Genomic DNA, 22785 nt, shown 5'->3' with positions numbered 1-22785 from the left:
AATCAGTCATGATCAGCGAGGTCCGGTAGTGTGTAACAGCATCGTCGGGACTCCGAAGAATTGGGATCGGCAGTGCCATGGATGGTGCCCACTTTCTTCACACTGACACCCACATTTGCCGCACACCCCAAGGATCATTCGCGCGGTTCCGTGTCTTAGGAGCTAATTGACGCCGGGTGACGCCAGACGCCAGTCCTTTGTGACTTGCCAGTCAGAGCACTCAAGCACTGCAATCGCACTACGGCAAGCGCCTTTCCAAGCGCCCGGCAGTATGACACTATGGCGCTGGCCCCGCTCGATCTTGGTTTCCTTGCCTTCTCCCAGACTCCCTCGACTCCCACAGGCACCGCCCATGCCACCTGCCACCTCACTCTTTCTCACCTTTTCTCCTCGTCTCTTGTCTTCATTCATATCGTGCTCGCTCTCCATCTTCTGAAGGTCCTCTGCCAGTCCGTAAAATCAACTCTCGCCTCGTCGGTGCACGCCAACCTTCCAGTGTGCCGCAAACCGGAGTATTCGGCCCTTTTGCTAAGCTGCGCCTGCGCTTCTCGCGCCTACAGTAGCTGCACAACCTCACGCAGAGAGCAGAAAACAACATCCAACCAGGCGGGGTCTATTGTCCTGTTCCCATCATCATATCATCAACCTCCTGGACGACGTGTCACTGTTGACCTGCCTGAGACCATCACTTCGCACGATATTCGCTTCATCGTCCAGCTTCTTCACATCTCCTTGCCCAATCCCGGCGCTTGCCTTGTCCCAGCCGTCACGGTCATTTAAGCGCCCATCTTCTACGGATCTCCTTCTTTGCGTGTGTCACTCTTCCAGAAGGTCCGAAGATTTCAGACCTGTCTCAGATAGCTCGCATTTCCAGATACGTCATCGGGGTTCAACCACAGGCACGGCATTGCCATTGTTAGCGCCCGTTTGTCTCAGGCTCGAATATCTCTCTGATCCCTTTTCACTAGCTCAGGAGTCGCCGCCTGCAGGAGTACGTCTCTAAACACTTATAACGATCAAATCCCAGTGGCGAGCAAGGTGATCATCAGGTTGGCATGCAACGACCGCAAAAATGGGAGAGATTGAATGTAAGTTTGAAACCCCTGCTTCTAGAGCTGGTACTGGGGAGTTGTTCAAAGCAGCATCCAGCATGGCTTGCCATCGCACCTGGTGAACATTCCTCTAACTCCAAGTCAATCACAGACAAACTCAATCCATACCCGTCACCATATGACGAAGCTCAACGAGCAAACGACGTGTCTTCTACATCAACCAACTTCTATCCTCACCCAGACAGTCCAGAGGTTCACCATCACAAGCGCAAGCGGTCAGGCTCAAGCTCTGACGAGATGGTGAGATTGACTCAAGGACCGTCATCCGAGTACAACCACTTCAACCAATCTGGATCACACCACGTGGTCACCGCCAATCGAGCACTGCGCGAGCTTTCCAAATCTGATCGCGACCCAGGCGATCACTACCCCCATGAGAACGGCAACGAATATGGACGTAGTTGGCAACCTGAGGTTGCTGTCAAAAGTTCTCCTTCCAGTGGACCCGTTGCTCAGTTCGCGGATTCCTCACAACAAGACACAATCGAAGTGTTGCAGCCCCGGACCAACAGAGTAGTCGCCCAGTCGACGAACGGTGTGGCCTCTCAGTCAAACGGTGTGGTCGATGAGTCAACGAACGGTATGGTAGCCCAGTCGACGAACGGTGTGGCCGGCCAGTCAAACGGTGTGGTCAGCCAGTCGACGGACTACCCCCACACATCATACGGAGGACAAGAGCCTGACCCTGAACAATATCACCCAGATTCTTCTCCGGGTGTTGTGGTGATTGGTCCCAAGCGAAAACGTAATTTCAGCAACAGAACAAAGACAGGATGCTTGACCTGCCGGCACCGGAAGAAAAAATGTGACGAGCAACGCCCATGGTGTGAGTTGAACTTCCCTTTCCATCATTCAGTCGACTCTAAGTACAAGCTGAGCTAACTGCTTCGACAATCAGGCCTGAACTGCACCAAAGGTGGATTTGCATGTAGGGGCTACAGTAAGTCTACAAGGTCTACTTGGACAAACAAGCCCAATCCGGCCAACGGCGGTCCGCCTCTGCAGTCGAAAAACGGCCATGTCGAAGTGTCGGAGCAACCAGCTCATGATGGTCTTCATGATGGTCTTCATGATGGTCTTCATAGTGGTCTTCATGATGGTCTGCATAGTGGTCTTCATAATGGTCTTCATAATGGCCTTCAAATCGATCCGCCACCACCGATCAATCCTGCCCCTACTCACAACGGACCTGGCCTAGAGCGGCCGGCTCAACCCAACCACCATGGCAACCCCCGTCAGCAATACTTTGTGCCAGAGAATCCATCTCATGGACAACATATACCAGCCCCTCCTCAGACTGAAGCCGGACGGCGGCCGTACTATTCACCTCCGCTGGCATATCCTCCATATAACCCTGATCCGCTTCCACTTCCACTTCCACGGCTTCCCGAACTCGTTCGTTCAGAACAATCTCCAGCTTCTTATCCACCAGAAATGACGAGACCAACAAATCAAAGCCCACCTTATCCCCAGCGTGGCGGACACCCGCTACATTACCAACCACAGCCACGCCCTGATGACGCACCGCTTCCGCGCCTTACACCGTCACACTTGCCCTCTGCGACTCACTCTCATTCTTCTTCCCCTCCACAAACACGCACGCGGCAGCCATGGGTTCCAGCGTCGCAACATGAGACGCAGCCATCATACGTTCAAGCTGCAGCAGAACCGGTCGGACAGTCCGTCCAGGTCCCGATCATTTCCGAACCGCACGTAACCAAGCATTTCAACAAGGAGGACATTCAGCGCTCCCGGATGCTGAGACAGTCATCATACAATCACCTCGACGAAACATTGCGAAACGAGCGTGCCCGATGCAAGCGGGCTCTTGCACGCTACAACAACGCATGTGACATCGACAGTGGCTTGAGCGCAACACAAATTCGTGAGCTGTTGCTGATGGTGTTTGATCCCAGCAAAGACAAAATCCATCGACTTGTTCCAACCCCAGCAAAAGGCTTGCTCAGTCCGGGCGTGGTGATCGAGGCGCCATTCAGATGCTCATACGGCTATAACATCCACATCGCTGAAAACGTTTTCATCGGGGAGAATTGCACCATTGATGATGCTGCCCAGGTTGATATCGGAGCGAGAACGCACATTGGCAGCGACGTGATCATCTATACAGCAGACGTTAGCAAGGATATGGTTGATCGCAAGGGCGCTGGCGCTCCATGGGTTGCCAAAAGAGTCAAGATTGGGGCGGATGTGATCATTGGCCGTGGAGCGGTCATCTTTCCAGGTGTAGAGCTCAAGTCTTCATGCACCATTGCGCCGTTCGAATTGGTGCGAGAGAATGTTGAGTCTCTTCAAGAGCTGCGGACTGGTTCCACTCGAGGTAGACTAAATTGACAGACCGCTATAGTATGCAATCCCGCGGTCGATGAAACTGTGTTTGGGGACGGCGCAATGCAAATTTCCAGTTTAGTTTACCCCGAAATCACGCGAAATGTGCCTCTTGCTACGTCGTTGACACCTGATAGTGCTTGCGATTTCATTGCAACAACGCTGCTGCTGATGGGTTGTTGTCCTGCTCCTTGGTTACGTTGAGCTCGGCTGGGCATTGCGGCCATTACAGACGCTGGCCGTTTTGGTCGTGGCTAGGGTAGGCACTACTGCAGTCAACAAAGCCATGGTCTTGATGATTCATGCGGCGCCGTACGAAGTCGTGGTCGAGACGACAATGACTCGGATGCTAAATTGGCGTTTGTGACGGGCTGTGATAAAAACTTGGGCACAAAATTGGGAGATCGTGCGTGGTGTCAGATAGCAGTGATTTCTTTATTTTATTCCAAGCTGAAACGTCCAGTCCTTTGACCGTTGAAACAGTCACCTTACGACCAGGGACTCAAACCGGAAGTCAGCTGTAGCCACGGCCGGTTGCTGGGCTTGGAGAATAATATGGTTTCGCTTTTAGAGGTTTCGAGTCTCGAAGAAGAAGATATCGCATGGCAGGAGGATCACTCGTACTATCTATGGTCTGTCCAGTGCTGGCAAGGCTGTCGGAGACCCGGACATGCCAACGAGAACACAGGTAATATGCTAGTGGCCATGGCTGCATAAAGACCGTTGTGGTGTGTTGTCTTGATGATAACACCTTGTTTGATTTCCAACGTGTCTCAGCATGATGCCGCCTAGCAGCCCGCAGAGCAAGACTGGTGCGAGTTCTGGGTAAGCGAGATGTGGTCTCGGAGGTCCACTAGTTACTTATCTAGGTCGTGCTAGGTCAAACAGACGCCTGGACCGCGCCTAGTGAGCCTAGTGAGCTCGACCCTCTTGCAGCGATCGGTACGGCCAGCCGGAGGACCCCATACCCTAAAAGCACCCATCGTGCCGTCCGTGGTCGAGCCAGTGGCCTGGCACTTGTGGGACTCGATGGTGGGCTTATTAGGCTGGGAGGCTCGATTGACTCCTCCCCGGCCTGGTACAGTACCGTCTGTGCGTCTGTACTTTTTGGTGAAGTGGCTTTGCGATTATTGGGATGGAGGATTGCAACATGAGCAGGCGAGCCGTGTGCACGATGCCGGTCAACCCATTCCCAAGCACTTCTCAGTCGGCTCCTGCTTCTGCTTCTGCTACTGCTCCTTACCTTCTTCCACCCACGACTACTTCCCTCGCGTCTGCAATCGACCATTGATTCCCTCGAGCCGATCCGATCTCACCATCCTCGCTGCCAACTGTCTTGCACTCTTTGGGCGTGTTGTGACGCGAGCTGCAACCCCCTCCTGATCCTTGCGTCTCCCGACAGCCACCCCTCGCCTCAGATTTGCTCCTCGACCCCTTGGATCGTTTGACAGTTTTTATTGCACGAGATTCTGCCCTCCTATACTCCATACATATTCCAGGGTCACCGCGACAGTCTGTTGTATCACCGGTCTGCGAATCGACACCGTCTTGCATTCCTCAAATCCCATCCAGCGCAGTTGACAGGTCGTTCATCCTGACACAACCCCGATACATGACAGTGGAGAGAAGATGACTACATTGAAGGCGCAAAGTGTCCAATGCTGAACGAGATGCGTGACAAGTCTCCGCGGCAATATGCGCCAAAGTCAGCCCTCGAACATATTCATTGCGCCTCTGCGCATACACAAAATTGGTGGTGACGACCACCATGGCGCATCCTACAATGAATCCAGTCCCACAACGCCCTTGGATGCGGACACCCTGGACCAACTGGCTCCCACTCATGCAAGATTCCACAACTATCTCCGAGCCCTCTACCCATTCCAACCCTCGTCTCCCCACTCGACCGCTACCGTTACGCTTCCTCTCAATGCCGGAGACATCATATTGGTACACTCGGTGCACGTTAATGGATGGGCTGACGGGACTCTTTTGGAAACCGGTGCCCGCGGCTGGCTGCCCACCAACTATTGCGAAGCCTACGACTACGCCGCCATGCGACCCCTTCTCAAAGCTTTGACTGAATTTTGGGACATCGTGAGGTGTGGGAGCGACTCCAACTTGAATCTATTCCGCAACCAGGACTACATGAGAGGCTTGGTAGCCGGAGTCCGTGCATTGTTGGAACGATCAGAATGCCTTACACGAGATGCCGCCTTGGTCATACAACATGATGCCATCCGCAGGTCTCGCAAGAGTCTCCTATCAGATCTGGCGTTGCTGGTCCGCACCGCCAAACAACTCCAACAGATAGTGACGGTTTCTTCTTCACATAAGGATCTCGATATCAGGCTAGATGACATGCTTCTGAAGGCCTTTCGCATCGTCACTCGAGCAGTGCTCTTCTTTGATGTTTGGAGTGAGCAAATCTCTGCAGCTATTTCAAGCCCGCCCAGCGCGCAGGTGTCTCCAGCCGACTCAACAGCGGCTCTGCCATCGCCAGGCTCCAGAAGGCCTCAGTCTACAGTTTTGCACAAGAGCGCGGCTCCTCCCGCTGCCACGTCCAGCATGGTATCCAAACGTAGCAGTGTCGGCCAAGTCTCTCAGAGCACTACTGTGCGCCGACATTCGTCAACCACTCATCGAATGTCCTACACGCGAGGGACCGTCCAGAAGAACCCTAATCTCATTTCCCAATACCTGCACAAGTCTTACGATGACTTTTTGACCGTCCTAGCCTCGTTTCTGGGGTCTCACATGCAATCGAGGTCTTCCTCGGAACTGTTGTCGACTACACAGAACGCCGTTCGGTCCTGCCGTCAGCTCTTTGCCATTGTTGAAACAGTCATTGAACGAGATTATAGCACTTCTAGACCGTTGATCCAGGCCAAAGATGCCATGTATTACGCCATCACCGAGCTGGTGCATGCCGCCCGGCAAGTTTTCAAACCCATTCATTCTATGGAAGATGAGTTGGTCTATCTACCAGAAGAGGCTCAGAATCTCGTGCGAGCTGCTACCGCTTGTGTAAGCGCTGCAGGTCGATGTGTCGCAAGGACGAAGGCAACACTTGAAGAGATTGGTGATTTCGAAGTGGAGAATCCGGCACAGCTTGTGGGAAGAGGCTCCGACAGTTCCAACACACCCGACTCCACGAGTCACGATGTCCGTTCCAGCAGTGTCGCTCGGTCCTCGGTGCCAGCACCATCTGCGAGGGATTCGTTCAAGCGACAACCAGACAATCCTCGGATTGCAGTGTCTCGAGGTATGCTCACTCCTCCTCTCTCCTTGGACACTGCGGATTCCCCTTCGACGGGCTCTGGCAGTATCCCTCCTACCCCCAGAGATGATGTGATTGCGGATATCATTCGCTCCTCTCCCTTGCCGCCTGCATCCTCACTCCAGCCAGACGTCAATGCACGTGCGCCAGGCTCCTTTCAGCCAGGCCTTGACAAGAGGAATCGGAAGTCGGTAGTTCTACCCGTTGCAGGTAGTACAGGTAGCGACAGCAGCTTAGAGGCGAGTCATCGCCGGTCCGATCCGAGCAATCTATCAAGCGCATCAACGAGAATTACATCAATGTACGGCGGTGGTTCTTTGGCGGAGTCTATATCTGCACAGTCGACCGCCGACGACCGTTCCTCTCTCGGAGATGACGAGGACGCCGAGGCCGAAATCCTGGCTCACACTTTTGCCCAGGAGCTCATCTTTAATCGGGAGGGAGTAGTCGTGGGTGGTACCCTGAATGCCTTGGTCGAACGTCTGACAGCTCATGACTCGACCCCGGATGTGTCTTTCATCAGCACCATCTATCTTACGTTTCGGTTGTTTGCTCAACCTGAAGAATTTGCCTCGGCGCTGGCATATCGGTTCGACTACGTGGCCGACAACTCAAGAATTGCCAATCCAGTGAGGCTAAGAGTGTACAACGTCCTCAAGGGTTGGATGGAATCCCATTGGAGACATGATTGTGATGACACAGCTCTCCCAATCATCGTCGGACTCGCAAGAGAATCAGTGATTCCGGTCCTCCCAATGGCGGGCAACAGGATTCTCGAACTGGCGGAGCAGGTCTCGTCGGCCACCGGGCCTATTGTTCCCAGGGTAGTATCAGCAATGGGCAAAACCAGTACCTCTTCTGGAGCCTATATCGACCCGAACTCGCCGTTACCGAATCCGATCATATCCAAGAGTCAACTTACTGCGTTGAGGATGTGGAAAATGGGGGGTGCTAGTGTCAGCATTCTCGAATTCGATCCTCTCGAGCTTGCTCGTCAGATCACACTGAAGACTTCCAAAATCTTCTGTTCAATCCTACCAGAAGAACTCCTTGGGACGGAATGGACCAAACGTAGCAGTTCTCTGGCCGTCAACGTCAGAGCCTTATCGACACTGTCAACGGACATTTCAAACCTCGTTTCAGATTCCGTTCTTCAGCTCGAAGAGCCGAAAAGGCGGGCTGCTATTGTCAAGCAATGGGTCAAGATTGCGAATCGGTGCTTGGAACTGCACAACTATGACGCTCTCATGGCGATCGTCTGTGCTTTGGACTCGACCAACATCAAGCGCATGAGAAAAACTTGGGAAGGTGTACCTCAGAAGACAAAATCCGTTTTTGAAGAGCTCTGCAAAGTGGTGGACGTGTCCAAAAACTACTCCGTATTGCGGCAACGAGTCCAATCGCATCTCCCACCCTGCCTACCATTCATCGGTGTCTACCTGACCGATCTTACTATGGTTGACTCTGCATATCCTGCCACACGACCCCTGGCAACTGACCGAGGGAAGATATCAGTCATCAACTTAGACAAACACATGAGCACAGCCAAGATCATATCCGACCTCCAGCGGTTCCAGATCCCCTACCGATTCGCCGAGATTTCCGAGCTGCAGACTTGGATGCAAGATCAGTTAGTCCGTGTTCGATCGGCTGGCGAAAAGAGCTTTCAGATGCATTACCGACGTTCCCTGATCTTGGAGCCCAGAGAGCCCAACAGAAGTCCGAATCCTGATGCGCCACAGTCCGCAAAAGACAAGGATAAATTCGACTTCCTCAACTGGACCCATCTACTTCAGAAAGATAAACCTATGCCGGTATCAAGTTGATTGTGCCGTCAGTCAGTGGGCTCACCCTCTCAGACAGACCGACAATAGTTTGATGGTCGAAATTTCCTTTCGTTTCTCTCTTTGTGCACCTTTAGCGTTTGGAGGTTTCTTACGATATTTATGATACCCAGGGCGGCTCTTTGTTCACGGTTCGGAAACTCTGTCGCAAGCGGGTGAATTGTGCTATTGTGGATTTATTCCATGGCTGGAGCGTTGTGCGCATTCAACCCAGCATGGTTTGCAGTGGCATGGCTATATGCCCGGATTTATTGCTCGCAGTGAAGGGGCCTCTGCAGGATTTATTCCGTCAATCGGCTTGGGTGTCCGGCCGCATGTCGTTCCCTTGCCCTGTCGATCGCAGCTCGTGGCATTCTTTATGGAGGATCTATCCAGGCATAGCCAAAAGCGCTTGTTTCGACATCAAGGCATGGATTTTATATGTTCGATTATGGATGGCTTGTATCGAGGTATTGGTGTACAGTCCCAGGAGGTAGGGGTAATGAATGAAAAGTCCAGCCACGCACGCATTACTTGTTGTGTATCATGAGATATTCGAAGCAGTTTTGTTATACCTCTTTAATACCTTCAATGTCACAACCATTCAGCTTCCACTGGGAACAGGGTTTTTCTTCGCACGCTTTTTGGGATGATATACCCCTGACCTAGTAGCACTTTCTTCCATTCTTTTATTTCTGTCTTAGTGTTGGGTATCAATTATGGTACGAAATGAGCGAAGAGAGCTGCCCAACAAAATGATAACAATTCGTACGCTTCTTCCAGGTCATAGCATGAATGTGTTGTGCAGTCTCCCCACCTTGTGGGACGCCATAATCGATGGTGAGACCAGCTCGTCGCCGACCCCCGGGTGAACCCGCTTATTAGACCTCCAGTGAGACAAAGGCATTCAGATGCCTGGTGCTGGACCACCTGGGTCCTGTACATCCAGCCTTCAGTCGATTTTCCATAACCTAGCAGCTTGCTAACCGGTCATCACCAGCCAACCCCAAACTGTCGCCGCACCCAAGGCTGGTGATAACTTGTGTAGTCCCGGGCCCTCGACATGCCAAACTGTTGTGCAACATTGACATAACCATCAGCACTGTACTCCCCAGCCTTCTTGATAGCTTCAGAGTCGCCCACGTCGAGTTCCCAGGGTGTCCGACAGTACACACAACGGACTTCTTTTCCAGCCATACTGGCAGCCCATTGATCGAAACAAGATTTGTGCAGATTGTGTCCACATTGTGCCTTGCACCAAACAAGTTTGTTGTGCTCCGGGTGAAGATCCATGTAGCAGATTGGACATTCGCCGTCGGTCGGTTTGCGATTGCCCTTGGAGTCCTCCTCTTCTCCGATATCCGTGGGAATAGGAGGTGCATTCGCGAATATTTCTTCAAGCTCGGTGGTGAGCAAGGCGAGTTGATACTGTAAGTGTTCTGGAGCCTTGAGCACGGTGCTCAGGGCATAGACTTTGTGCTTGCACTCGTTGCCCTTGAGCGCATCTGGACAGGTGCAAGTGGGTGTGTGGCAGACAAAGACCTCATAGACATTTCCCGTTGAGCCGACGATGTCAACGTGTTCGCAAGGGGCACCATTTTGCGTGACTCGTCTGCGTCCCAGAACGACCATGCGCTGAGTCCTGGCTCTTTGCAGCTTGACAAGGAATGAGGCTGGTGGCTTGCTTCGAAATCTTCTCAGCCGCTTCTCCTCCTCCTGCTCGGGCTTTTTCTTCTGCTTTGGACTCTTGGTCGTCGTAGATGAGAGTTTCGTTGCGGCGGGCTTGGAAGAGACTGATTTGGACATCGGGATCAGAGGAGAGGTTTCGGTCTCAGCTTTGCCATCAGAGAGTGACGCTACCCACTGCTTGGTCCGATTCAATGTGTACTGATCTTGTTCCAGCTCTTCGAGAACACGAGCCTCTTCCGGGCTGGGAAGGGTGGGCTTCTTCTGAGGAACGGATCTCGACTTCGCAGATGTCACCTTTGAGACTGCGCCTCGGCGCGAGGTTCTGGTGACGGCGGTGGCGGGCATCTTCTCTATCGTCCTGCGGGCTGAGAAGGTCAATAGTGTTGCCAGTAAAGAAGGAATTGCAAAAGGGACAGAAGTGGAGATTGAAGTGGTTTATTCGATGATTCAAGAAGTCCATGTGCAAGTACAGGAGGTGGCCAAGGGCAGATAGATACAAGGCAGAAGGGTTCGGCTTACCAGGCTCACTAGGCTCAATTTGCGGGGAACTTGACTCGCTTGACATTCGACACTTGACACCAGAGGTCAGTTGCATCTCCGTATTGCGAGAGCGCCGATTACATATCTAAGCTATCGTCTTCATGATCGTCTATTATGACAGCCAAAACGGCTGCCGACACGGCGGTCTTTGCGGCCGTGGCCCCTAGAGCTGCGGCGGCGCAAACAATGCCATCAACAGATGCCATTGTCGAGGTTTGACTACCTAGGTAAGGTAGGTAAAGTTGAGGCAAGTTCATGTCCATAATGTTTGTGTATTCTCCTCTACTTGTGGTATACATGTCATGAAGGGAAGCTATTTTACATCATGTCTCTAGTGTGACCGCCAGGGTTCTGGACGGAATCTGTCGAGGTGTCAGCAGTGTCTCACATCCCAAAAGATCTTGCAAAAGCCTTACAATCTGTCGTCACAAAAGCACGATCCACCTCAGCCAAAGCTTCACAGCAGTACTGCAACGTCTCGGCAATATCATGTGTGCGACGCAAAGGCGTCCCTTCCTCCAGCAAGATATCGTACTCAACCCAAACGCCATCGCCAGCATGGTACGCAGTGACCGACTTGAATCCGGAGACCAGGTTGCTGAAACGATACGCAAGGAAGATGAGTTTGTTCTGCAGGTGCTCGTCGACCGCCAGCCCACAGAGTCGAGACATATTGTCGATGCACGTATCGGCCCAGTCATAGATGATGTACAACGAGAGCAACGCCGCTCCTAAGGGATCCAACCACCAAACACCCGCCTGTTTGCCGATGAGCGGGAAGAGCAGCGAAAGCGTGTTGAAGTATACATCCGTCTTGCAGTCTTGCGCCAGAGCCTGCACCTGGGTCGTCTTGATCCGGATGCAGCCTAGCCCAATAAGACCTTTGATGCCCACAGTTCCGGCCATTGCAGCAATAGCCAGCGTCGGGAGAGTTGCGATGGAATGGTCTCCGTTGGGAAGCAATCTCTGGACTGACTCTTGCAAGATCTGCAGGAATGATATGACCATTATAATCGAGAAGACAAGGATTCCAACGGGTTCAAGTCGCCGGCGACCGACAGGGAATCTCTTCGCAAGGGCTGACAGTCTCCACGACACCAGGCGGTTGGTGGTCCACACAATGACCGTACACAACAAGTCGAGGGCCGAGTCCAGCAGTGAAGCAATCAACGACAGTGATGAAGACTTCAAGGCGGCTATTCCCTTTGCAACAAGTAGGATGATGTTGGCGATCACATTGATGTTGATTGCCCACCGTGCATTGCGACCCGCTCTGGCTCGTTGTTGCTGCATATCATCTGGGAGCATGTCTTCGATATGTTCGTGGACGGTCTGCAGCCGGCCTTCTCTCTCTCTGACCCCATCGCGATCTGCATCGGTATTCATGCTCTCCATAACATCGTCAGCCATGGCTATGACTATGGTATCGACCTCGGCCCAATCGTTCAAGCGGGCATTTTGGCGTTCGTAGAACTTGCGCACTTTCTTGTTCTTAATGCTTTTCAACTGGATAGCGACACTTGTCAGTTTCACCACCATGGAAGCGCTCTGGAAACCCACCTCTTCATCACTTTTTCTCAAGTTCTGAAAGGCGTTATCCTTTTGAACGCCGTCCTTCAGCTGTTGTTTCAATGCAGCAGTGGTTTTGCGGTCGATCACGAACTCCACAGCATCTCTAAAGCCACCAAAGCGTCGGTTGGGACGTCCTGATTCCAGGTCATCATGTCGCGTGTGGTCATCATTTTCGTTGCCGTCTCTGTGAAAGGTTCGCTTTCCAACCATGGCAATGGAAGCCACAAACTGGCAGATCGTCACGGAGCAGATGTTGTGCTCGACAAAGGGAACAAGACCACCACGACAATAACCTGTGAGTTGGGATGCAAAAAGAATGGTACGTAGTGCAATGCCCTGGAACGCTCGACATGGCAACGTTGACCTTTTGAAATGTCCATAATACTATGGAATATAGTACTCGCGGTCCCCTGGATGGATGACGCCATGATGCCCATAATTGCCCATGCGTCTGCCTTGTTTCATGGCCAAGAATGCCCAGTCAAAGCTTGGTTTTCAGGCGACGGCCTTTAACTGGAACAACATCATTAGTGGCCGCGTGTGGAGGCCACCCAGGGGCCATTCTTTTCTCGGGACCCCGGATGACGCGGCACGCGACGCCTAGAAATTGACCCATCTCGACCATCATCAACAACTCTTCATTCATTAATATATAGGGATCGTAGTCAAAAATCCTCCCTACTTGTTCCCTATTAACCCCCTCACTCGGTGCCCGAAGTTGCTCGCCATGTCTTATGTACACGAACCCTGGAAAGTAGCCGCTCGGTCCGGTCCTTCAACGCCGCAATCCGAGTCTTGATGGAGCTGAGATCTGTTGTTCCTTCACAGGCAGTCTGGCTTGATGCCACAGTCTCCGGGGTTGATGTTGTTACGAGACTGCCGGAATCTGATGTCTCCATGCTTGCAATGCCTGCCACCCTCAGGACCCCGAGTGTCTCTAGTTGTTCGATCTTTTCAAACTCGCTGTCATTTGCGGCAGCTAGAGACTCCTTTGCTCCATCTGATCGCGACGCTGATGCTGCGTCGAAATTGTGCTGCTTCTTCCAACTTTGCAGAATTTTAAGCTTCATGCCTGACTGCTGTTCCATGATACCGCCAATGACCCCGTTTTGCTGGCATTTGTCGCAAATGTCCGGGAAGATGTGGATGTTGTCACTGACATCGGCGCAGAGCTGATGTGGGCAGCTGGCCTGTAACTTGGACGCTATCACTTTCTCGATTACATCAGCACATTGGACAATGGTTTTGATCTTCACGTGCCCGCAAAGCTGGTATATGATATGCGATTCACACATGTTGATGATTGTATAGCTGGCGTCAGCGATATCGACTTCTGTGGCCCCGGTGATATTGCGAATGTCTTGAAGGGTCTAATCCATTCCATTTTGACAACCTGGACATCTCTTTGAGAATAAAAATAGCAGGCAAAAGGCACGTTAAACAATGAAAGTCCAGCTCCCACTGGGTTCCTTTGTTCAGACTTGCCATATCTGGATTCTGCGAGCATTTTCACGCAGCCAGGAACTTGTAACATTACTTTGTTGGCATACAAAGCATGTGCACTGTAGTCATGCTAGGAATGTGAGTCGCAACGAAGGATCGCCCATTGCACGAGGCTGAAGCTACTGCCATCAAGTTGTTATTCCAGGTAATCATTGAACTGACAAAGGGATTGACGAATGGGATTCGGTGGGTGTCGACAAGGCTGATGACCGAGTCGCCACCACCTGTACTCCTTGCGGCCAACATTCTCTTTGGACGATTCGAGGCCGCATCACTGCACCACCGTCACCATGCAATAGCTCTGTTTAATTGACTTGTATCGCACGTTGCTGGTGTGGTCGTAGCCATCTGCAGTGTCTTCCAATGCTTTGAATAGCGGACATCTCAATGCATGTCGGAAACACCGCGATGTGGCAAGATTGTGACACATAAGCATAAGCCTGGTCACAACCACAACAGTTGATGTGACATCGGTGGCTTGATTAACAAGAAGGCGCTGATGGCGCCCTATGGCACAGGCCAATGCGACACAGCCAGAACAATCCGGGGTTGGCCTTGGCTCCCATCTCAAGCTTTGCTTTGGTTTGCTTATTGCCACCACTATTCGCACTTTGGCGGGCGGGCGATGGTCCACTGCCTGCATCGAATTGCTCCTTCGAGACGAGTGCTGTCACGCTTGCCTCATCCTTTTACCTAAGGTCCACGGATGATCTTGAATTGGTGTCCACTCATAGCCCAGGACACAATCGGTAAGCCTGATATCGTGCAATAAATATTCTATCGCACAGCTGACGTAGTAGTCCTTGCTGATTCCTCTGGTCCATCATCTGGCGTGTGCTTTCGTCGTCTTGTGCCCACTACAATAACATTGGCCTGATTCCCTTTCTTTGCAGGTTACGTCGATACTCGTCCCTTGGGCTCTTTCACACCACTGACTAAACGTGCACGAAAATGGCCGAAGGAAGACGACGCTCTTCAAGAACTCCGCGAAGGAGGACAAGCATCCAGGAGGATGCTGCCATGTTGGCCGGACTGGGAGTCCAGCAGGAGCTGAAACGCAACTTCTCCCTGTTCTCCATGCTGGGTCTGGCTTTCGCAATTCTCAACTCATGGACTGCTCTCGGAGCCAGCATGTCACTGGCTCTCCCCAGTGGAGGCCCCGATGCTGTTATATGGGGTTTGGTCGTAGCAGGTCTTTGCAATTTGTGTCTGGCCGCATCGCTGGCCGAATTTCTATCTGCGTACGTAGCCACCATGACTTATGATGACAATGCTGACACCGGCCCAGGTATCCCACGGCCGGCGGACAGTATCACTGGGTCGCTGTCATCAGCTGGAAACGTTGGGTTCCAATCCTATCTTGGATCACGGGATGGATCAATACCGCCGGCTGGGTTGCACTGACCGCGACTGCTGGTCTTCTGGGTAGCCAGCTCATCCTGGGGATCATCTCGCTCACGACGTCCTCTTACGAGCCGCAACGCTGGCATCAGTTTCTGATCTACATTGGTTACAATGCTTTCGCGTTTCTGGTCAATGCCTTCATGACAAGACTCCTTCCCTCGATCACCAAAGCAGCTTTGATTTGGTCGATTACGGGTTGGCTGGTCATCTCGATAACTGTCCTCGCATGCTCCTCGCCTCATTATCAATCTGGCGATGTGGTCTATCGCACCTTCATCAATGAGACTGGCTGGCCCGATGGACTGGCGTGGCTTTTAGGCCTGTTGCAGGGCGGTCTCGGGTGAGTGATCCAGAACGAAGCTCACATGCATTGCAGTCTTTGGATGCTGACCCGGATGGCTTGTTGCAGATTGACCGGATACGACGCAGTAAGCCATTGTATCGAAGAACTGAACAACCCTGTCGTTGAGGGTCCTCGCATCATGATAGCCTGTGTCTTGATCGGTGTAGTCACGGGCTTTGTATACCTGAGCGTTCTTCTTTTTGTCTCCAAAGATCTCGACAATGTCATCAGCTCTGCGGCGGGCCCGATGTTGCAAATCTTTTATGATGCCACCAACAACAAAGCAGGCTCCATATGCCTGTTGATGTTTCCTTTGGTCTGCTTGCTGGTGAGTCACACTATCCCGGAAGCATGGCCAAGCTGACTGGCCGCATAGTTCGCTGGGGTCTCTATCATGACTACTAGTAGCCGAATGGTGTATGCTTTCGCTCGAGACCGCGGGCTTCCAGCTTCGAAATTTTTTGCCAAAGTCGACAAGCGGTTGGATGTGCCTCTAAATGCTCTCTGGTTGACACTCATTCTCGTCATAATCTTTGGGTGTATATTCCTTGGCTCAAGCAGTGCCTTGTAAGTTCCCCCGCAGACATGTCATGGAGCTGTCGAACCTGACGACACCACAGTAACGCCATCGTCTCGGCCTCGGTCGTAGCTCTCGGGATAACGTATGCCATTCCGCCCGCCATAAACTGCCTCCGGGGCAGAAAGATGTTGCCCGAATCTCGCGCTTTCATTTTACCAAATTGGCTGGGTTGGACGTGTAATTTGGTAAGTCCTTCCTTGTCGCTCTTCGACAGCAACGTTGACCAGCAGCAGATCGGGATCGCTTACGCCTTCTTGACGACTGTGCTCTTCATGTTTCCACCAGAGTTGCCAGTGACCGGCAACAACATGAACTATTGCATTGCAGCGTTTGCAATTGTCCTGATAGTCTCGGTCATCCAGTGGTTTGTTGATGGTCGCAAGAACTATACTGGTCCTCAAATCGACGTTGACGCACTGAAGAGCGGTGAAGTGGTTGGCATGGCTCCTACCGAAAGTAATGTAGGTGACAGACAAAGTGCAGAAACGTTGACTGGCGAGAAGGACGAGAAGAAGGCGCCATGAGCTTGAGAAGTCTCCAGCATTTGCAAAGATCTGACACTTGACATTCCATCACCTTTGCTTTCGAATGCTGGAGTGTTGCGAGCATATCACTCCGGCCATTCGGGGTCTTGTTTCCTTCTGAATACCGCAATGAACTTCTTTCCACCATTCCTCGTTACCTTCTTGGACTCCTCGGTCTCCTCACTCATGATCTTGACACAAGGATCCAGGCCCAGGTCATCTGCCGACACTCTCTGCCACAATTCTCTCGCATCACCAGCTTCTTCACCCTCAAAATGCTTGACCATCCACTGGTGGAGTTCCTCGACGTCAGTGATTGTGTAGACCATTCCGCCGGGTTTCGTGACGAATGCGTATTCTGCATTTAGTTGAGCTGAGACAATTCGAGCTTTGTGCTTTCTCTGCTTGAAATGTGGATCTGGAAAGCAGAGGAAGATTTTCGATAGCTGGCTTCGGCGAAAGTAATTGGGAAGGAACTTCATGGTGTTTGTGCGAAGTGCAGATACATTCTGATAGGGCGAATATTTGGTGTCAGAAGTCTGGTTCTGAGCCCGGAGCGCAGCAATCCGGTTGATAACGTAGTCGAGAACTTGGGTGCGAAGCTCCATTCCTGGTCGGAGTTAGCAAGGATCATTGTATGCAGGGAGGCCGTCTACCCAGCATCAACGTCTCGGGGAAGACGGGTGACAACGCAACAAGCAGGCCTCCGAATCCGCAGCCGACGTCTGCGATCTCTACTTCCTTTGTCATAGTCGCTACCGTCCCGTCCTGCTGGGCGGTTTCCACAAATGCAGGATAATGACCGGTCCAGTCCATCTTAGAGGGACTGGCTGGGCTGCATAACAAGTCAGTAACAAGGTCTCAAGGCCAACCCGATGATATGTGGCTCGATAGTCTTACTAGGTCAAAGCATGGTCGGAAAACGGATTTGCGTGTGCTCGCTGCCGATAGAATTTCTTCTTGGGGAGTTCGATCTTGCCACTTTGAGATCCATTAGCACCTGCTTGAGCTTTTCTGTATTCATCCCGCTTCTGACGCTTGTTCGGCGGGCCCGTCATGTTTGCGATTGAAGTATTTGTACGGAGAAAGAAACTGGAAGAGTGAAAGTGACGAGCGCCAGTTGAAAGGCTGAAAAGTTGATGTTGAAGTCTGAAGTTAAACCGGAGTCTTGGCGATAGAAACTTGGGCCGAACAGACTCGTTGCAAGCAACTTCCACCTCCAGGTACCTTAAGAGGGCTCTAAGACAGGGCAAGGGTATCATTGGGTTATTGGAAGGACTAGTTCTTGTACCTTTCATTGTGGCCCTTCCGCTGGCAAAAGCAATGCTCTACGTTTGAACTACAATCACTTTGATACACTCTGCGTGAAAGGCTTGAAGTAGGGTACAAACTTATGTCCCTACTGCGTCGTCTATGACTCTGGCCAAAAGCCAGAATGATCGGCTTGACGGAGAGATACGTTTTGCTCAAGTCGACAGGACGACTATTCTGACTCTCCTTTTGCCCTTCTCTCTCGCACCACCTTTCTCCTCCGAACTAACCCTGACTTTCAGCTGCTGGAACAACTCAACAGTGACCCCCTGCTGCTCACGCCCCTTCTCAAACACTGTCAGACGATAGTTATCGGCGTCAAAGGCACTCTCTCCCTTGGTGTCTTCCGCAGCTTTCAGCTGGAAATCTTCGAGCCGGACCAGTCCCTCAATGCCAAATTGAGGTACGAAGACAACTATTCCATTCTCAAACACTCGCATCACATAGCCATCCACGTCGATAGCCGTACCTGGTGTTTTCTCTGCTCGAGCTTTGAGTGCCTGGCCCACGTAGTATTCAATACTTGCTCTGCCTGCAAGCTGAGCGTTCCGATGTCTGAAGTTGAGGTTTTGGCAGACTCTTTCCAGCTTGCCTTTGTTTCGTAGACCCTCATCGACAATCTCACTACCTTCGCCCTCGTAGCCGATCGCATAAGCGAGCTGACGGTGGACGAGCAGGTCCCCATAACGACGGATAGGACTTGTGAAGTGGGTGTAGATCTCACTGGCGAGGCCATAGTGTCGGTATTCGGGTTCAGCATGGGAACCGCTGCAAAAATACTCTGCTGATGTCATGCAGCGTGTTGCCATAATGCGGATCAGCGTGTTGAAGAAAGGATGTTGAGGGTCGACACATTGATCCAGTGACTCGGCAAGGGCTTTGGAACTGGATACGTCAAGCTCGAATCCGCGCATCCGTTTCAGCTGTTCGCTGAGGTCGGTGAAGTTGGAGGCAGGAGGAGTGGCATGTCGTCGGAGTAGGGCAGTCTGTGGGAAAACTGTTGAAATCTTCTTAGCGACCGTGACATTAGCAAGAAGCATGAATTCTTCCACCAGCGAATTGGTGGCAAGGTGTGCTTTTGTCTTGACATCAGCCAAAGAATCCGAAGATTCACTGTCTGCTTCGATACGGACCTCTGGGCTGGAAAGATTCAACGCTCCAGCGTCCATGCGTCTCTGGCGGAGTTTCTGGGACAGCGCTAAAAGTGTTCGCATGCCTTGAGTGAGCTCGTCGGTTGCCGACGTATCATCAATTCTCTTCTGCGCCTGTTCGTACGAAAAGCCCTCCTTGGACAAGATGACCGACTTGGTAAAAGACGAGGACACGACTTCTGCATCCGGCGTAATCTCCCATAGCGTTGAGAATGCATACCTCTCAACGTAGGGCTTAAGCGAGCACAAATCCGTCCCGAGGAGCATTGGCAGCATGTCGATCCTCTTGTCCACCAAATAAACAGTGGTTCCTCGAGAAGTAGCTTCGGCATCCATAGGGTTGTTGGGCTTGACAAAGTGCGACACGTCTGCAATGTGGACACCAACCTCGAAGTTGCCATTGGGAAGTTTCCTTGCATGTAGGGCATCGTCAATATCCTGACAACCGGGAGGATCAATCGAGCAAACAAGTAGGTGTCGCAGGTCTTGCCGACCTTTCCAGCCTGGATGTGCTTTGTCAGCTGGCACTTTCCAGCCATGCCCTTCTGCTGGAAGGCAATCCAACACAGCTTTCGGAAATGGTCGATATTGAACATCGTATTCTAGCAACAGAGCTTCGGTCTCAGCCTCTTTTGTTTCCAGTTCACCAAGAGACCGAATGTAATGACCAACAGGGTATCTGGTGTCCCGTTCCCAAGAGTCGATCGTTGCGACGATTCTTTTGCCAAGTAGCTCGCCAACCTGTCGTGTACGAATGCGGATTTTCGGGATGCGCTTGTCCATCGGCACAAGGAAGACAGTAGTCTGTCGATTTCCAGCCGAGGTTCCAGCTGCTCCGTCAATGGTTCCGACTAGCTGTCTCCAGTTCCGCTTCATGACTCCGACAACGCGGCAGGTAGGTTGCGCTCGAGACTCTGCGCCAGCGGTATGCGCTCGTTTGACGTCTTCCTGCAGGGCGCGACGTTCGTTCTCTGTAACCACACTCTGTTCCTGCTCTTCGTCCTCCGGATTGTCATTCTTGTTGAGTACTTCTTCGTCAAGGATCTGGGTAGAAGGAGCTTTCCACTGGTCTTTCGGCAGGACCTCGACCACGACAACATCACCAGATATCGATCTGTTGCTGCTTTCTCTTCCGAGGATCAAGAGCGGCTTGTCGAATGCAGGTACTTTGACAGTGCCTTCCAAGTAATTGTATGGTGAAACATTGAAAACGCCTTGATGTAGTGTCCCGGCTTTGATACCTGTCGTCATTTTTGACATAGAATAGTATTCCGGATAGAACAATTCTCCTTGAGCTGCACGAGCTTCCTGGCCATCGGCACCTTGAGTGACCATGTCAAGTAGCCGATCGGCATCATCAAGACCCTCAACATACTCTCTGAGAGACAATGCGACTAACTTTTCCTGTTTTGCCTTCTTCCTATTCTCTTGGTCGTTGGTGAGAATGACGATCGCAAGTGATTTCTTTGCGACTTTTGCGAGATGGCTCGCATACCAAGCGGCCGCTTTTCTGACAGCGCGATCGTTTCTGTCATTGATTGTTTCTCCTTCTGCTCGGCGAACCGCGGTTTCGGATCGGAACTCGTTGAAGAAGAGGTAGAAGCGCTTTTCTTCGCTGCGTGTCAATGCCATTAGCCTATTGTAGAGAGGAAGACTTCTATTCTTCAATTCTTCAAGGACTGTTTGGAGAACAATGACATCGTGAAAATGAGCCGACTCTTCGAAGAGATCCATGCCGCTAAGGAGGACATTGGTGTCTGGCATAAGATAATGGCCATTTGGGAATGCCTTGGTTCCGGTCGGTCGCTTCGAGAGAATGAACTTCGGGACTGGCCAGCAGTCAGTAAGCAATCCGGGACTGGGGCGTTTGAGTAACTCACCAATTCCACTGGCGTTGGATGCCGCTGTCGAAGCGCAAAAAGAGCATAGCTGCGATGAGCAAGGAATGTCTTTCCTCAGATATTGCTCCCTCACGACTTTCTGGACACGTCCGCTCCTGGCAGATCTGATGTAAACTTTGCTTGAGATATTTGCAGCACTCGGGTCAGCCGCCAGCCCACGCTTGAGACTCTTCATTCTGAGAGTCTTTGACTGGAGAACACTGTCTTGAGACAGTCGCTGGGTAGTGGCCGAAATTGCTTCGAGCACGGATTGAAAAATGCGGGCTGCTTCGCATGCGGAGAAAACTGCGCTTTTAGGCGTAAGTACGGCGGACCAGCCACTTATTGACGGCGGATCGTATTGAGACAGAAGCGTATTTCCTCGAGGACGACCGAGGCTCAGTACGCAACACAACAAGCTCCCATTGCTCTGCTGGGACATCCACTCTCCCCGCAGCCATTTCATCTCACTTTCGCACGTCCGGAAGGGAGTGTTCTTGTACTGGCGCATTGTGGGTTGCTACGTGTCCATGATGCGATCTCAGTCACGTTTGTGCCATGCACGAGGCTGATCAACACCATCCCACGGCTGGTTCACCCTTGCGCACTAGCTTAGCAGGCTGTCGTTTTGAATTCTCGTTGTACTGTGCTTTTCTCCACCAGGCTAGCGGGCTCAGAGCTCTTGATCCCATGCTCCTTGTGAAAGCCAACTATGTCAGCTAAACCTCCCTACGTCCTTCCCCCCAATGGGCCCTCCTCGTCCTCTGACCGTCCTGCGACATTGATCTTCCTGCACGGCTATGGCGACGATGCAGAGGGTCTGCCATTGGGCCTGGCTCAGCAATTCCAGTTTTACAACAAGATGCCATATCTGAAGTGGATTTTGCCCAATGCGGATCACAACCACGAAGCCATGACTCGAGCGTGGTACATGCCCAAATCTCTGCCGAGCGCGATGAAGCCACGAGTGCCGGGTCATGAAGAAGAGGAGGATGCGCCGGATGATGAAGAAGGTATCATGAAGAGCGTGGATGCCGTAGACAAGCTGGTAGAAGAAGAAATTAAGAGCGGCACACCACCGGACAGAATCGTTGTTGGCGGCTTCAGCCAGGGATGCGCAGTGAGCCTTGTCTGGGGATTGACCGGACGATTGAGGCACGAGGTTGCAGGGATGGTGTGCTTGAGCGGATACTTCCCTCTCAAAGACCGAATTGGCCAGTTGCAGAAAGACAGACCCGCGCAAGGCTCAGAGCAAAGCAATGGGCCAGCAAAGGGGAGAAAGAAGTGGTTCTACGTCCACGGAACCAAAGACATGATGGTTCCGACGAGACTCTACACCCAAGGCAAAGAGGAAATGTCCACGTGGGTTGATCGAGCGGACATAGAAGAGCACATGTATGAAGGGATGGGCCATTCGACAAGTGCTGCCGAGTTGCGGGATCTGTTGGGATTCTTCGAAGCAGTGATTCCTCCTTGACTGTTGAAGAATGATGTCCACCGTGCTCCATAGAATTATGGCAATATAATGCATATCGTGCTTGCAGCATATCCTGGCCATCGGCAGAGTTTAGTCTTTGGAATTCGGTGGTTAACCATGTCCAGTACGTTCTCGTCCCCAGCTATATAACTGAGGTGGACATCCCCCCAGACTAGTGTCGGGTAAAGGATGAACGCAGCAACTCGGTAACAGGGAGCCACTCCTTGACATTCTTGTGCACTGCTGATTC

At 52.0% G+C, this 22785-nt stretch overlaps 9 protein-coding genes across 9 annotated transcripts; 4 read left to right on the top strand and 5 right to left on the bottom strand.

Annotated features, from left to right (window-relative positions):
- The first annotated feature begins 328 nt into the window (after positions 1 to 328).
- Positions 329 to 3567, top strand: PV05_02168 (uncharacterized protein). The gene is made up of 3 exons (XM_013467251.1): positions 329 to 1088; positions 1204 to 1938; positions 2011 to 3567. The coding sequence occupies exons 1-3, from the start codon at positions 1073 to 1075 to the stop codon at positions 3462 to 3464; spliced, it is 2205 nt and encodes a 734-aa protein (XP_013322705.1). The 5' UTR covers positions 329 to 1072; the 3' UTR covers positions 3465 to 3567.
- A 1107-nt stretch (positions 3568 to 4674) lies between these two features.
- Positions 4675 to 9137, top strand: PV05_02167 (uncharacterized protein). The gene has a single exon (XM_013467250.1). The coding sequence runs from the start codon at positions 5154 to 5156 to the stop codon at positions 8562 to 8564; it is 3411 nt and encodes a 1136-aa protein (XP_013322704.1). The 5' UTR covers positions 4675 to 5153; the 3' UTR covers positions 8565 to 9137.
- An 85-nt stretch (positions 9138 to 9222) lies between these two features.
- On the bottom strand, positions 9223 to 10728 carry PV05_02166 (uncharacterized protein). The gene has a single exon (XM_013467249.1). The coding sequence runs from the start codon at positions 10593 to 10595 to the stop codon at positions 9555 to 9557; it is 1041 nt and encodes a 346-aa protein (XP_013322703.1). The 5' UTR covers positions 10596 to 10728; the 3' UTR covers positions 9223 to 9554.
- A 380-nt stretch (positions 10729 to 11108) lies between these two features.
- On the bottom strand, positions 11109 to 12708 carry PV05_02165 (uncharacterized protein; the record flags this gene model as incomplete). The annotated part of the gene is made up of 2 exons (XM_013467248.1): positions 11207 to 12708; positions 11109 to 11152 (listed from the first exon to the last, which is right to left on the bottom strand). The coding sequence occupies exons 1-2, from the start codon at positions 12570 to 12572 to the stop codon at positions 11109 to 11111; spliced, it is 1410 nt and encodes a 469-aa protein (XP_013322702.1). The 5' UTR covers positions 12573 to 12708.
- Positions 12709 to 13043: 335 nt separating this feature from the next.
- Positions 13044 to 13657, bottom strand: PV05_02164 (uncharacterized protein; the record flags this gene model as incomplete). The annotated part of the gene is made up of 1 exon (XM_013467247.1): positions 13044 to 13657. One exon carries the CDS (start codon positions 13655 to 13657, stop codon positions 13064 to 13066), a length of 594 nt encoding a protein of 197 aa, XP_013322701.1. The 3' UTR covers positions 13044 to 13063.
- An 825-nt stretch (positions 13658 to 14482) lies between these two features.
- On the top strand, positions 14483 to 16839 carry PV05_02163 (uncharacterized protein). The gene is made up of 7 exons (XM_013467246.1): positions 14483 to 14614; positions 14666 to 15106; positions 15154 to 15609; positions 15679 to 15940; positions 15989 to 16179; positions 16233 to 16377; positions 16426 to 16839. Exons 2-7 carry the CDS (start codon positions 14817 to 14819, stop codon positions 16714 to 16716), a joined length of 1635 nt encoding a protein of 544 aa, XP_013322700.1. The 5' UTR covers positions 14483 to 14614; positions 14666 to 14816; the 3' UTR covers positions 16717 to 16839.
- Positions 15249 to 17812, bottom strand: PV05_02162 (tRNA (guanine-N(7)-)-methyltransferase). Its single transcript, XM_013467245.1, has 3 exons — positions 17617 to 17812; positions 17373 to 17551; positions 15249 to 17326 (listed from the first exon to the last, which is right to left on the bottom strand). Exons 1-3 carry the CDS (start codon positions 17772 to 17774, stop codon positions 16803 to 16805), a joined length of 861 nt encoding a protein of 286 aa, XP_013322699.1. The 5' UTR covers positions 17775 to 17812; the 3' UTR covers positions 15249 to 16802.
- Positions 17813 to 18045: 233 nt separating this feature from the next.
- On the bottom strand, positions 18046 to 21299 carry PV05_02161 (uncharacterized protein). Its single transcript, XM_013467244.1, has 2 exons — positions 21059 to 21299; positions 18046 to 21007 (listed from the first exon to the last, which is right to left on the bottom strand). The coding sequence occupies exons 1-2, from the start codon at positions 21252 to 21254 to the stop codon at positions 18183 to 18185; spliced, it is 3021 nt and encodes a 1006-aa protein (XP_013322698.1). The 5' UTR covers positions 21255 to 21299; the 3' UTR covers positions 18046 to 18182.
- Positions 21300 to 21488: 189 nt separating this feature from the next.
- Positions 21489 to 22535, top strand: PV05_02160 (uncharacterized protein; the record flags this gene model as incomplete). Its single annotated transcript, XM_013467243.1, has 1 exon — positions 21489 to 22535. Exon 1 carries the CDS (start codon positions 21771 to 21773, stop codon positions 22533 to 22535), a length of 765 nt encoding a protein of 254 aa, XP_013322697.1. The 5' UTR covers positions 21489 to 21770.
- Between the last annotated feature and the right edge of the window lie 250 nt (positions 22536 to 22785).

This window comes from Exophiala xenobiotica (genome assembly GCF_000835505.1).
Source record: "Exophiala xenobiotica strain CBS 118157 unplaced genomic scaffold supercont1.1, whole genome shotgun sequence".
Lineage (NCBI taxonomy): Eukaryota > Fungi > Ascomycota > Eurotiomycetes > Chaetothyriales > Herpotrichiellaceae > Exophiala > Exophiala xenobiotica.
This window is presented reverse-complemented; position numbering and strand designations above follow the sequence as displayed.